The 15,497-nt window shown below is 43.0% G+C and overlaps 1 protein-coding gene across 1 annotated transcript in view; it reads left to right on the forward strand.

Annotated features, from left to right (window-relative positions):
- LOC126238308 (uncharacterized) overlaps positions 1-15,188 on the forward strand; it is a 36,310-nt gene extending 21,122 nt beyond the window's left edge. Inside the window, exons 2-3 of the mRNA XM_049947782.1 lie at positions 2,965-3,219; positions 14,895-15,188. Of these exons, the coding sequence (XP_049803739.1) occupies positions 2,965-3,219; positions 14,895-14,941 (302 nt within the window). The 3' untranslated portion in view covers positions 14,942-15,188. The remainder of the gene's footprint in view (positions 1-2,964; positions 3,220-14,894) is intronic.
- The last annotated feature ends 309 nt before the right edge of the window (positions 15,189-15,497 follow it).

Raw genomic sequence — 15,497 nt, forward strand, 5'->3', positions numbered from 1 at the left:
TCAACGTTAGTTGTCGATGAACCACTGCACCAAGATCTTCTATACGGTGTGCAGTTGCGTGACGAGACAGTTTTAAATTGTGGTTTACTTAGAGGACATGGAGATTCACTGTCAGTGTCGAACCATTCCTTCAAAAATGGCCCTATAGAGTGGTCTATGTTCCCGAGCAGTTTCAAACCTCGCACTCACTTTGTAGCTTCAAATTTCTAGAAATAACTGTCAGGTAAATAAGATTGCAGTGTAACTTCAATAATATTAAGTCTGTATCAAGTTTACTGAAATAAGAGCTTCTGACTGGGAACGAATTCTGTTAACCTTGCAATTAGTTACAAACGCTCACCGACCTGAATACTGTTACACTGGCTGGTCATAACTGAGGTCCAGCTACTCACAGAGGTCTAGTGTGAACTATTGTTATGGTATGGCAGCGAAAGTTGATATACTCATGCGTTAATGCCGAACAGATTTACGCTGGAAAAAAATTGCAATTTCGGCTACCGTGTGCAAATTTGGTGCTGGGAATGGTTTAGCAATGGGACGTTGGTAGAAAAGGTCAAACAAGTGGGAAAGGGATAATGTTGATGTTATTAACTGCCACTTACGTAGTTCGTTCAATATGAGCATTAGACATCGACGATATGCTGTACAATGCCAGATATGCACCTGGTGTGCAAAATTGGAATTAGTTCAGCTTAAATTGGTTCTGCATTAAAGCATTGGAATATCCACAAAGTTTCGGTGCGATACGGTGGTCACAGCTCACACTTGATCTGTGAGTAGCTGCATTTTAATTGTAACCCCCTGGTACAAGTCAGTCTTTCAATTTCCAGTATTGCTCAACGTTAATTTTTGTCACTGTAACAATATCGATTTGTTAAACATTTAGCACCTTCTCACATTGGCACGAAAAACCACCGCCCTTTCCACTGGGATTCTTGGCGGACGCTATTTGCACTAGAACGTATCTTTCCAGCTGATTCCGCATTCGTAGTACCAGCTGTGACAGCGGCAAGACTGATGACAAGCAAGTACCAGCAGTACCGGTATGAAATTAGCGTTTTCTGTGAAAATGAAACACTAATTTTGAATTGAAAGTAAAAAATTTTATTGAAACTACTGACCATTGTTTTCTATGCATTTTGACCACCTTTCTGGCAATTTGTGGAAACCACGCCAATAGAAATGTTCGTCTTTTGAAGCAAACAAATCACACCCAATTTTAGACTTCTTCGTAGGAATCGAAGTGTTCCTCAGCCAATGCGTGTCCCATTGGTGAAAACAAATGGTAGTCGGAAGGGGCCAAGTCTGGTGAATACGGCGGGTGGGGTAGCAGCTCCCAGCCAAGTGTTTTGATTGTATCCTGAGCCAGTTTTGCTTTGCGTGCAGGTGCATTGTCGTGTAAAAAAATTACTTTGCCATGTCTTCTGGCCCATTCTGGTCTTTTTTCGGTCAATGCATAGTTCAAATTGATAATTTGTTGTTTGTAGCTATTAGTATTCAGTTTCACCCGGTTTTAGCTCATGATACACCACACCTTTCTGATCGCACCAAACACAGAGCATTGTCTTCTTGCCGAATCGATCTGGTTTTGCATACGATGTTGATGGTTGTCCCGGATTAATCCATGATATTTCCCGCTTAGGATTCTTAAAATAAATACATTTTTCATCGCCAGTAACAATTCGATGCAAAATTGATTTTCTTTCATGTCTTCGAAGCAAAATTCGACAAATGGTTTTTCGGTTTTTCATCTCTTTCATTCAGTTCATGTGGCACCCATTTTCCACACTTTTGGATCTTTCCCATAGCTTTCAAACTGTCAGAAATTGTTCATTGTGCAACATTCAGCATTGCTGCCATTTGCTTCTGACTCAAAGTATCATCTTCATCCAATATTGCTTGCAATTCGGCGTCTTCGAACTTTTTTGGTGGTCTTCCACATTCATTTCTCACATAAAAATCATTATTTGTGAACCGTTGGAACCATGTTTTGCATGTTGCTACTGATAGAGCATGATCATCATATGCCTCGACAAGCATTCGATGCGACTCTGCAGCACTTTTTCAAATGAAAACAAAAATTAATGCTTTCCGCAAATCATCACTTTCTGGTACAAAATTCGACATTAACAGGATGAAAACATATGTTTGTTCCATGACTTGATGTATACTAAATATCTTTGACAGATGTCATACCAACCAAACAAAAGAAAATAAGGCTCGTTCACAACAAATGTTCCCTATCGACACATTTGTATCTTAACGCTCATTTCATACCGGTGCACCTGGTACTCAGGACGTTCGCTGCCAGCGTACTGTACGGGTGCCCATTGCGCGAAGTATCCAGTTTTAGCAACTCTGATTAAGATGGACGTTGTAGATCGACTGGAAATTTTAAAGTCGGCCGGCTGGCTGGCCCACAGATCATTTTTCACGATAAAACGTAATGATATGGAAACGAGTCATTTTACATTCATATTTCAAATTTAGTTGTCCATACGGTTGCATTCTGAACATTTCAAATATTTAAGAAATTTAAGACCCCAGATTCCTAGGCGACAACGAGGAATGGATTGGCTGTGTGGTTAGTTCACAACATGCTGTTCTCCACTTTGCACAGTAGGCTGAATTAGAAACTGGCGCCTTTTGGAACAGTGCAAGATGGGTACGAATACATGGTCTCACGCTGATGTAAGCAAAGAATTTCCTCGAGTTTGCAGCTACATGACGTAGTTAAATTTTGAATGCGCCTCGGCCATTACCAGGTGGCGACGGACTCTCCCGAAAGCTTGTAGAAGGCGGATATTAAATTCAACTTTGGAGTTTCGTCAGGATGGAACTGAGCTCGTTAGAGCCCGGATGCCCCTCCTGCAGCTGACTGGTGAATTTCTGAAAGTGTAAGACAAGGAGTATTCTCAGTATTGGTTGTACATAGTGGTAGTGAGCAGAGTACTCTATCCGCAGCCACCCTGCATGCTGAGGCGGCGGCGCGACCGCTGCTGCTGGGTGTGTTCGCGAACCGGCCTCAAGAGTCGACGTCGGAGCCCTCGTCGGAGCCTCCCCCGCCGCCCCCGCCCCCGCTGCCCAGCACGGACGAGGAGGCCGCGGTGGGCGGCTGCCCCTGTCCGGCCACGCTGCAGTACGACCCCGTCTGCGGCACAGACAACCAGACCTACAACAGCCTCCAGCTGCTGCTGTGCGCCCAGCGCTGCGGACGCGGTGAGCTGCTCAGCCTCACTTCCCTTGCTCACTGCTATAGTTTTACTTAATTGGCACTAAGTACAATCTTCAAAATTCTCTGGGTAGCAGGGACTGACAAGGGACTGTACGAACTTTGCTCAGCAATTTTTCATCCTGACAGCCTAGGGCACGACTCTTTTTTTTTTTTTTTTTCTTTATTGAATTTCGATTCCCTCCCGAAGGGGGCGGGCTGGCAGCAGCTTAGTATGCCGCTCTTCAGCCTACAGACTTTGTTTTAAAAAAAGAAGATAATACATAATAAAAAAAACGGACGACAAAATCGGGGGCAAAGGGTAACATGGCGAAAAAATCGTGGAACTTAAAACAGAGAACAAAGGGATGATGATGCTAATAAAATACATATGAAGCAGACAGGTAAAATAATAAAGTAAAAAACACGGCGACAGTCTGGTTTCTGTTCGCAAAAGACATAAAATTCACACCCAGCGACAGCAGGTTTTCTGTTCGCAACACGGGAAAAGACGAAACAACACTGAACAGTCACTGGAACACTGCACTAAAATAAGACATACCACAGCCGAGAGCAGGAGGGTGGAAACTGGTCAGATGATGGGAAAGTAAAAAAGGGGGGGGGGGAAGGTGAGGAAAAGCGAAAGGGGGGGGCAAGGAGCCAATGGAGGATGAGGACCCATAAGAGGGGTGGGGGTGCTGGGCAGATGCGACAGGGAGTGGGGAAGGCAGCGGACAGGAAGACAAAAGGATGTGGGGGGGGAGGAAGGAGGTAGGGAGAGGTTAGGCGGGGAGAAACAAAGGATGGAAGGGGGAAGAGGGAGCCCAGGGAAAGGACGGAGGACAGGAGGGGGGGGTGAGGATCAGGGTTGATAGGAGGGATAAATGGAGGGAGAGAGGGAATCATCCAGGAGGGGGAGTTGATGGAAGCCACCTTGGAAAGGAGATGAAGGGTGTAGAGATGAAGGGTAGGGGGGACACAACAGTGAAGGCGTGGCAGGGAGTGGGGACGGGAGAGGAGAGGAGCAACCAGGGGGTGAGGGGGATCAAGGCAGTGGGAGGTGTAGAGTATGTGGATACGTTCGAGGAATAGGAGCAGATGGTGGAAAGGAATGACGTCATAGAGGATCCGCGTGGGGGACGGGAGGCGTATACGGAAGGCGAGACAGAGTGCATGACGCTCAAGGATCTGGAGGGACTTACAGAATTTGGGGGGGGGGGGGGCGGCGGCGGCAAATCTCCAGGTGGGACTGGCATATCAGGATGGGACGGATTAAGGATTTGTAGGTGTGGAGGATGATAGAGGGGTGCAACCCCCATGTCCGGCCAGAGAGACGTTTTAGGAGTGAGTTGTGGGCTTTGGATTGGATGGAACAGAGATGAGGGATCCAGGTAAGGTGATGGTCAATGGTGAGGCCAAGGTAGGTGATGGTGGGGGTGAGGCGGATAGGACATGACTAGGACTTCGGGATATGTAAACAGGAAGGCGCGGTTCTTGTTTTCGAGATAATAAAGTTTGAACAACTAAGGCGTGTTTATATTCCTTGTCGCTAGTATTAAGAGTTTGCAGACTAGAGAGTAAACCCGAGGTCACTGGATCGAATCTCGTAGATGGTGCCTTTTATTCCCACGTAATCCCAACATATTGACACTGAAGTGACAAACGTCATGGGATACCGACAAGCACATATACAGATGGCGGTAGTATCAAGTACAAAAGCTACAATAAGGCAGTGCATTAGCGGATCTGTCATTTGTGCACAGGTGATTCGTTTGCAAAGGTTTCCGACGTGACTATCGCCATACGACGGGAATTAACAATGAGTGTGGAATGATGATTGGATCTAGAACCATGGGACTTTCGATCTGGGGAATCGTTAGGAATTTAAATATTCAGAGATCCACAGTGACAAGAGTGTGTCGAGAATAAATTTCAGGCGTTACCTGTCACCACAGACAAGTGGTCGACGACCTTCATTTAACGACAGAGGGCAGCGGCGTGTGCGCAGTTATCCGTGCCGATACACACAAGCAAAACTATGAAATAACGGCAGAAATCAAAGTTCAACGTAGGACAAACGTGTCCGTTAGGACAGTGCGGCGAAATTTGGTGTTAATGGGCTATGACAACAAGACAGACGCTAGTGCCTTTGCTAACAGTACATTGCCTGCACACTCTCTCCTGGGCTCGTGGCCATATCGGTTGGATCCTCGACTGGAAAACTGTGGCCTGGACTCAGACTTCAGCTGGTAGGAGCTGATGGTAGGGTTAGTGTGTGGCGCAGACTCCACGAAGCCATGGACCCAGGTGCTCAACAAGGCACTGTGCAAGCTGGTGATGGGTCCATGATGATGTGGGCTGTGTTTACATGGAATGGACTGGGGTCTCTGATCAAAGTAAACCGACCATTGACTGAAAATGACCATGTTCGGCTCTTTGGAGACCATTTGCAGCCGTTCTCGAACGTGTTGTTGTTTTCAGTCCTGAGACTGGTTTGATGCAGCTCTCCATGCTACTCTCTCCTTCGCAAGCTTCTTCATCTCCCAGTAGTTACTACAACCTACATCCTTCCGAATATGCTTAGTGTATTCATCTCTTGGTCTCCATCTACGATTTTTATCCTCCATGCTGCCCTCCAGAATTAAATTGGTCATCACTTGATGCCTCAGAACATGTCCTACCAACTGATCCCTTCTTCTAGTAAAGTTGTGCCACAAACTCCTCCCCAATTCTATTCAATACCTCCTCATTAGTTATGTGATCTACCTATCTAATCTTCAGCATTCTTCTGTAGCACCACATTCCGAAAGCTTCTATTCTCTTCTTGTCCAAACTATTTATCGTCCATGTTTCACTTCCATGCATGGCCACACTCCATACAAATACTTTCAGAAACTACTTCCTGTATTTAAATCTATATTAGATGTTACCAAATTTCTCTTCAGCAGAAACGCTTTCCTTGCCATTGCCAGTCTACATTTTATATCCTCTCTACTTCGACCATCATCAGTTATTTTGCTCCCCAAATAGCAAAACTCCTTTACTACTTTAAGTGTCTCATTTCCTAATATAATTCCCTCAGCATTACCCGACTTAATTTGACTACATTCCATTGTCCTCGTTTTGCTTTTGTTGATGTTCATCTTATATCCTACTTTCAAGACACTGTCCATTCCGTTCAACTGCTCTTCGAAGTACTTTGCTGTCTCTGCCAGAATTACAATGTCATCGGCGAACCTCCAAGTTTTTATTTCTTCTCCATGGATTTCAATACGTACTCCGAATTTTTCTTTTGTTTCCTTTACTGCTTGCTCAATATACAGATTGAATAACATCGGGGAGAGGCTACAACCCTGTCTCACTCCTTTCCCAACCACTGCTTCCCTTTCATGTCCCTCGACTCTTATAACTGCCATCTGGTTTCTGTACAAATTGTAAATAGCCTTTCGCTCCCTGTATTTTACCGCCGCCACCTTTAGAATTTGAAAGAGAGTATTACAGTCAACATTGTCAAAAGCTTTCTCTAAGTCCACAAATAGTAGAAATGTAGGCTTGCCTTTCCTTAATCTATTTTCTAAGATAAGTCGTAGGGTCAGTATTGCCTCACGTGTTCCAACATTTCTGCGGAATCCAAACTGATCTTCGTCGAGGTCGGTTTCTATCAGTTTTCCCATTCAGACTAATGGAAAGACTTCTGGTTAGTATTTTGCAGCTGTGACGTATTAAACTGATAGTTCGGTAACTATGAAATTTTTATGAATGACAATGCGTCATATCACTGAGCGATAACTGTTCCCAGTCGGTTTGAAGAACATCGTCGACAGTTTGAGCGAATGATACGGCCACTCAGATCGATAGACATGAATCCCGTCGAACATTTACAGGATATAATAGAGGTCCTTCCGTGCACAAAATCCTGCACCGGCGACACTTTCGCAATTATGAAGGGCTATAGAGGCGGCATTGCTCAGCATTTTTGCTTGGGACTTCAAATGATATACGTGGTGACAATTATTGATGTGTAGGAAAATAGTAAATTGATTACAAAGTACTGCTTGTACACCCTTCATTCAACATATAAAAGACTACAGATATTCCGATAAAGGTAATGACATTGTAACCTCCCAACAGTAAAAAAAAAGGAAAAAAAATTATAGCATTCATTCACATTCAGCGTAACAAGGTTTAAAATACCTCCCAACAGTAAAAAATAATTATATCATTCACTTTCAGTATAACCTACAAACAGATAAATTCCGTAACCTACCAATAATAAAATGTGACTAACCTCTCAATAAAATTGACTCACTTATAACCTTTCAATAATTGACTGTGAATTTAAACTGGTAAATTTTGGACGTCAGCAGTGCTGAGTCACGGTCCCGAAAGATCATACTGACTAAATTGAAAACTCTTACCTCAATAAGGTCGCCGGATGACGCATGTATTGAAAGGGTACAGTACCGCCCAACATTGAGAATAGGTACGAAATTCTTGTCAGAACAACACATTTTTTGTGTAAAAGTAACTCAATTTCAATTAATACAGCGAAGCCGGATACCAGTGTGGGAAAGAATGACTATTTATTTAATTGATCACATGTGCACTTCCTCAACATAAATCCCTACATCCAGTTTGGTGTGATCTGTGTGGTGTAACTGAATGAATATATGATCATCTTTGAGTCGATCCTTTGGCTACCTTTGGTGAGATCAAAGAGATGGAAGTTACCAGAGCTTTGGAGCGTCTGAAATGGGGCTGACCAATAAGGTAGCAAGGTGCTTCTCCCACTTCGACAGAGGTGCGAGAGAACCGGAATACGGCCATGTTTCGGCACTCTGGCGCTGAACCTTCTGCTGTAAAGACCTGTTTTTTGTTGTGCTCCGTAATGAAAGTGTGGAGGCATGGTATGGATGTGGAATATTTGAGTAGTTAGAACTAATCATTTCTCTTTCCTAGGAACTTTTGTGGGGAAAATTACAAAGTGAGGCAGGTAATTTTAAGGGAATTGTAGTAAACCAACGGTCACAATGAGACCACGTGTAGTTATAAGTTGAGATACTAGCGTGTGTACAATAAGCTGAAATATTTAAGAATTAATAGCGTGTGTATCATAAGTTGAAGTATTTAAGAAATATCATTCCGTGTGACACTAAATTTAAACTCTGAGAGAGAATCAAGGTGAGTCGGCCGTTTTTCCAGCAACGCCACTTGGCTTGCATTGCACAGGAAGACGTGCGTTTATCTCCAGAGTTCACAGTAGGAAAGTAAAATTACAAAGTGGGGCAGTGTCGTGTGAAACTGGGATAGATATTGATTGAAGTGGGAAAGCGGAAAGTGATGAAGTTGTAACCGTTCGTTGTGTAATATTTCATATTGTTGTGATGTGTATGTCTTGTAATTTGGGTATGTGTGTTTTGCATGGGAGTAGCAAGGTAGTTTCGAAAGATTTGTGGGTTATGCTTGTTCCTTCTGTATCGCTCGATCTGGAGGAAAGTTTCGTGAGGATGAATGTGAGAGACGAAGTGTGAGGTATAATAAAAGATCCACCATCCGATCCAGGGAGTGCACTGTTGGGGCAAATAGATTACGAGACCATAGTATAGAGATTCACTAACGTAAAGCCATGCCCACTGGGCGGAATTTCTCTTGTGATTTTGTTCTAGGTTGTAGAATTTGTGTGTTTAGGAATAAATCAAATAGTGAATAGAAAGGGATTGGTGGCCTTTTTCATTAAATTGTATGTTATCATAATGTCCCGAATTTATATAAAAGCCGTTAAATCAAAGACAAAAAGTAAGTGTGGTATTGCCAGTGCGTAGTGTGCAGTCAGGGTTCTATAAATCACTGATAGTCAGATGCGTGTTTCCGTTGCGTATTATTCATGCAGGAGGATAATTTGTAACTAAATAGTGAGATACGAGAATTCATGTTGCTCAATAAATTAAGGAAGAATCCATTCGCTTGGCAAACCACCCATCTTGCAGGCCTGACTGCTTGATGCCACAGTATGAGAAAGGCAAGTGGGTGCCTCTCAGTATATCTGATCCTATAAGAAATTTTTCTGGCACAGCCCAGTGCAATGCTGGCCGATAGATTTGTCATGTATAAAAAGAAACAACTGATTTTTCTTACAATAATCGGGATGACCATGGATTGGAGAAATTAGTAAATTCTTTAAATTGAGATGAAAGATTGTTAAAAGTTAATTTTTTGTAAGAAAGATTATTATTAAGAGATTTTTAAAACATTTTACATGAGACATGGTATATCAATAACGCATACTGCCGAGGCTGCTCTTTACCTTAACTACATCGCTCAGGCACTGCCATCGCTCCCCACGACCGGCCCAGCCAACTCGACACACCAGACTCTTTGCTGCTGCTGCTGCTGCTGCTGCTGCTGCTGCTGCTGCTGCTGATACTGCCGCCACACACTGCTCCTACTGCAGCCAACACTGCTCTTTGGTCTGAGATTCTCTTATAGCTTACATATCGCAGGCAGCGCGTGAGCAATCCATCGAAATTACATCTGCTCCAGTGCGCTAGCAACAAATTCCTTAGTCATGGACCTCTTACAACATGTTAGATATGCCTGCCATCATTGGCGATGATGTGACACAGACGAATAGCTAAATTCTGCATGACCTGTTGAAGTCGCTGACTATCGATGCTCTCGATGATCTCCAGGTTGTCTGTTTTCAGCTCAGCAATGGTTTTGGGGTTATTGCTGTACACCTTTTTAATATAGCCCCACAAAAAGCAGTCGCATCTGTTCAGATTCGAAGAACATGGCGGCCAACTGAGGCCCATGCCAGTGGGTTCTGGGTACCACAGAGCCAGTATGCGGTCCCTAAAGTTCTCCTACAGGACATCACATTCTCCTGCTTCGATGGGGTTGACCTCGGTCTTGCATGAACCACAGCTTGTCGAAATCGGAGTCACTTTTGATAACGGGGATGAAATCATCTTCCAAAACCTTCACGTACCGTTCGGCACTCACTGTGCCATCAAGGACTATCGCAGCGATAATTCCGTGACCGGATATTGCACACGACACAGTCACCCGTTGAGGGTGAAGAGAATTCCCGATCGCGAAATGCAGATTCTCAGTCGCCCATATGCGCGAATTTTGGTTGACGAACCCATGAGCTTCGTCGCTAAACCAAACCATACATGCGCGTACTAATTCCCATCACCCCTCGCGGCCAACCGTACAGTTTGAACGTCCTGTCGCAAACCGTTCAAAAGTTGAAGATATTATTTCATATAGTTCAATAACTGTCACCCTGTGTAAGTTCATGCCACATAGTTGCTGAACTATGCCGGGCGAGAGGAGGTAGGACACGATGTATTCATCATCCTTTTCCAAGTCCAATTTCTTCGGTTTGGTGTGCAAGCGCTCGCCATCTCCTATCTTCATATACCTTCTGTTCCACGACATCTTCCCATTTGTGTCCTTTCTCCTCCACATCTAATCTTAGTCTCTCTCCAGAGTTTTCTTGGTTCTTCCCACGATGTTCAGGTTGAAATACTTCTCGGCGAGGCTTTCGCTGTTCATTCTCATTGCTTGCCCATACCACTGAAGCCAGCGTTTCTTTGACACTGGTAATAGGAAGCTCAATACCAGCTACTTTTCTGTTCACTTCAATCCTGATTTTTATCCTTTCTTATTGTCTGAGTCATGGTTCTAACAAATCTCATTTGTGTTGCATGAATTCTGCTGAGGTCTTTGTTTAGTAGGGTACATGTTTCTAAGCATTATGTAGGCACTGGTAAGAAATACATGTGGTACATGATCGCTTTTGCTTTTCGTGCCATTTTATCGTCCCAGATAAGTTTTCTGATTTGACTGTATAAAAGTAAAAAAAAAAAAAAACAAAAAAAAAAAACGGATGCTTTCAGTGTCTTGCTGAGTACTTTCTGCTTAATGGTGTTGTCGAGTACTTTCTGCTTAATGGTGTTGTCGAGTACTTTCTGCTTAATGGTGTTGTCGAGTACTTTCTGCTTAATGGTGTTGTCGAGTACTTTCTGCTTAATGGTGTTGTCGAGTACTTTCTGCTTAATGGTGTTGTCGAGTACTTTCTGCTTAATGGTGTTGTCGAGTACTTTCTGCTTAATGGTGTTGTCGAGTACTTTCTGCTTAATGGTGTTGTCGAGTACTTTCTGCTTAATGGTGTTGTCGAGTACTTTCTGCTTAATGGTGTTGTCGAGTACTTTCTGCTTAATGGTGTTGTCGAGTACTTTCTGCTTAATGGTGTTGTCGAGTACTTTCTGCTTAATGGTGTTGTCGAGTACTTTCTGCTTAATGGTGTTGTCGAGTACTTTCTGCTTAATGGTGTTGTCGAGTACTTTCTGCTTAATGGTGTTGTCGAGTACTTTCTGCTTAATGGTGTTGTCGAGTACTTTCTGCTTAATGGTGTTGTCGAGTACTTTCTGCTTAATGGTGTTGTCGAGTACTTTCTGCTTAATGGTGTTGTCGAGTACTTTCTGCTTAATGGTGTTATCGTTAGGATCATGCTACCTAGGTATTTGAAATGAAACATTTTATTTTGAATCCTCCTAGAAATATGACTGAGGCTTTCCTTGTTTCTTGTCATTTCTACGGTCTGTTTTACTTATTTCTATGCTACTGGTATTTCAAAAAAATAGTTTGAAACGTACAGGTATGTGTGTGCGCAGGGGAACATACTCGAACAGGATCATGCCGTTAAATAGTAGTGTACTCAATAATTCCGCTAATATTCTAACGTACCTCCACTTGTTCTACTGGCTATTGATGGCAAAGACTTGCCATCAGAACGTAGAAGTGATAATTGGCGCAATGGATATTTTAACGCTACTGAAGTCGCCCTGACGCTTGTACGTCCCCCATTAGGATTAAGTTATTCTCATTCATTATGTAAACTGTCATGTGATAACCTAACCGTTTCCTAATTTTATCCTGTGGAAACGATAGAATTTCACGATAAGCTGACAAAATCCAGTCCCCTTTTAACGAATAAGTTATAAAACATTCACAAGAGACAAGATTAATTGGTACAGGAAAATACTATCTACCAAAGGAAAAATACCGTAATTTTAACACATTCATTATTAAAACAATGATTTCCTAGGCAGACTGCCTATAAATATATAAATGAAAGAATAGCCTCAGGGTCAAGATGTCTGTACTCACTAAGCAACCCACTCAAAAGTACAGCTTTGTCAATCACCAAAAAGATGAAGATGTACAACACTGTTATCTGCCCCATAGTACTGTACGGTTCAGAAAGCTGGACGCTTACAAAGAATGAAAGAGGAAAAACTGAACGTTTTCAAAAGAAAAGTAATGAGAAAAATCTGGGGACCTGTGTTGGAGAATAAGAAAGAACAGTTCATGAAGCAACCCACTATCATCCAGAAATTAAAAAGTAGGAGACTGCAATGAGCTGGACACGTGGCCAGAATGGAAAACAGAATCACCAAGAAAGCATTTGAAGGAACTCTCCAGGCAACAAGACCATTGGGCCGACCCCGTACACTACTGGCCATTACAATTGCTACACCACGAAGATGACGTGATACAGGTGTGTTAAGACCCGTGGCTCTACCCTTCATTCGATCCCTTCGAAACCAGACATTTCAGCAGGATAATGCACGACCGCATGTTGCAGGTCATGTAGGGCCTTTCTGGATACAGAAAATGATAGACTGCTGCCCTGGCCAGCACATTCTCTAGATCTCTGACCAATTGAAAACGTCTGGTCAATGTTGGCCGAGCAACTAGCTTGTCACAATACGCCTGTCACTACTCTTGATGAACTGTGGTATCGTGTTGAAGCTGCATGGGCAGCTGTACCTGTACACGCCATCCAAGCTCTGTTTGACTCAATGCCCAGGCTTATCAAGGCCGTTATTACGGCCAGAGGTGGTTGTTCTGGGTACTGATTTCTCAGGATCTATGCACCCAAACTGCGTGAAAATGTAATTACATGTCAGTTCGATTATAATGTAGTTGTCCAATGAATACCCGTTCATCATCTGCATTTCTTCTTGGTGTAGCAATTTTAATGGTCAGTAGTGTAAAAGCTGGAAAGATGACACAGAGGACATCGCAGCATTAGGAATGTTCGCAGGGTGGAGAGAGGCTGCGAGAGATAGAAAATGGCTCTGAGCACTATGGGACTTAACATCTGTGGTCATCAGTCCCCTAGAACTTAGAACTACTGAAACCTAACTAACCTAAGGACGTCACACACATCCATGCCCGAGGCAGGATTCGAACCTGCGACCGTAGCAGTCGCGCGGGCGAGAGGTAGAAGGCGGCGGAAGCAGATCGTTGATGCAGCGCGTGGTCTACAGGGCCTGTGATCGCTGAGGAGAGAAATAATGATTAAAATTCTCAGGTTCTCCCTGTATTAATATTGGCCCTTAAACTCTGTCTCGCGATCTGTGATTAGGCGCGGAGTAACTGACATCCCCTGTTGTACTAAATAGCAAGAAGGAACTATTGTCTCAATGTGCAGTGTGAAACCTCAGTGCAGAACGGAGTGGAACACGTGATTCACCAATGTAAATACAATTACCTACACGCCGGTGCATAAGCACGAGCACCGTAATGATCAGAAGCTATAACCGCATAACGCCTCGCCTCAACGAGATAATAGCAAAAGTGAACTTCACCAAAATTACAGCCGAAGACGTCCATCGACTGCCGTGGACTTCAAAGAGAACTCTCCTGCTCCACGACCCCGCAACGACTCCCTTTTTACCTCTCTCGTCTTTTCGCTGCTAAGTCTTTTCTCCCCCTTAAATTTGGGTGGCGAATCATCTTTCAGGAAGGCGCTAGTTTCTGAACGGGGACCAATCGCAGTTTAGAATCCAGATCGAAGTTTCTGGAAGTTCTTTCCATGTCTGTAGGAAAGTACGCGAATACCTGCTGCCATGTGTTCCTGACTGACCAGGCCGTTTTCTGACCCCTGCATGCCGGCTACGTGTTCCCTTTTTGCAGGTGGTCCAGCTCACGCGCGGGTTCCGGGATTAGCGCTGGAAACTGCTGTGCCGTCCTATTGTCCGAAGGAATGTGAGAGCTTCCTGTGTCCTTCCGTTCTACCACGAGTTTAACAGCTCTGTTCGTTCCCCCGTCACCCAACATGCAGACATTATAAACTAAATTAAATGTACTAGACGATGTAAGTCACATACATGTTTTTAATGAACGAGCACAAACCTGTCTTTCCTATCATTGAAGGGGCTTACTTATGTCGTATTTGATGTAAACGCGGTTTGTAAGTTGTAAAATAACGTCACCTTACAATATTGCATGAAAGGTCAAAATGATTGACGGCATTCCTCGTAAACTTACGTTACTATTTACTTTTAATGACTTTGTTCCCTTGAATAACCTGGCCTGTCACTTTATGTTGATACTTTACATGGAACATGTTAAAGAAAGAAAGCTTCTCCAGCTTTTTAAGGATATGACGATTTCAAGACTTAAAAAGAAAGCTGGCTTTCGTTTATAGTAGAATTAACTAGGTACTATTTCCTGTATTGGAAATTATTTTCTAAACTAGGTGTAGACGTAGATATTTCTGCTACAACGTAAATGACATAAAACTGCCCTGTATAGAACACTGAGAAAATATGAACATTTTCTTTTCCTTCTGCATAAATTAACTTTCTCGACTTTTGTATTTCAGATGTAGAAGTGAGCTTCAAAGGAAGGTGTTCGCCACTTGCTGGCTAGCTGCAATCTGACCTGACGTCACGTGGTGGGATCGTCCGGAAAGCAGATACATGCAGCATGGTTCTTCTATTGTGCAACAGTACCATCACTACTACGTCTAATCAGCATGTGTTTGTTGTAAAATTATTTCTCTGGGAATTTTACGTTTTTGGTGTAACTGACGCACGTGTTTATCAATCACATCAGAGCATTTTTTTAATGATGTAATTTGTGTTGAAGATGACCTAAGTCATTGCAACACTCCTGTGCTAAGGGAGAATAAATATTTTGAAATATATTTTGCTTATTTATTGTATAGTTCTTAGCCTGCTTTAAATTTATTTTTAACTTTTACTGTACAAACAGATTTCGGAAACAGAATTTATTTCGAGGAATAAGCGTCTTAACGAAACAAATTTAATCGGAAAGCATCTTCATACAACAAAGAATGTTATAGGTGATGTAACTAGATTGTAAAATCCATATTTACAGACAAAAGTACGTAGTAAAGGAGCTAAATTAAATGCTAATGCTAATATCAGCGAGATGTTTCATAATACTTATTAATCGAATAAAC

The sequence above is a fragment of the Schistocerca nitens genome, chromosome 1 (genome assembly GCF_023898315.1).
Source record: "Schistocerca nitens isolate TAMUIC-IGC-003100 chromosome 1, iqSchNite1.1, whole genome shotgun sequence".
NCBI classification, from domain to species: Eukaryota; Metazoa; Arthropoda; class Insecta; order Orthoptera; family Acrididae; genus Schistocerca; species Schistocerca nitens.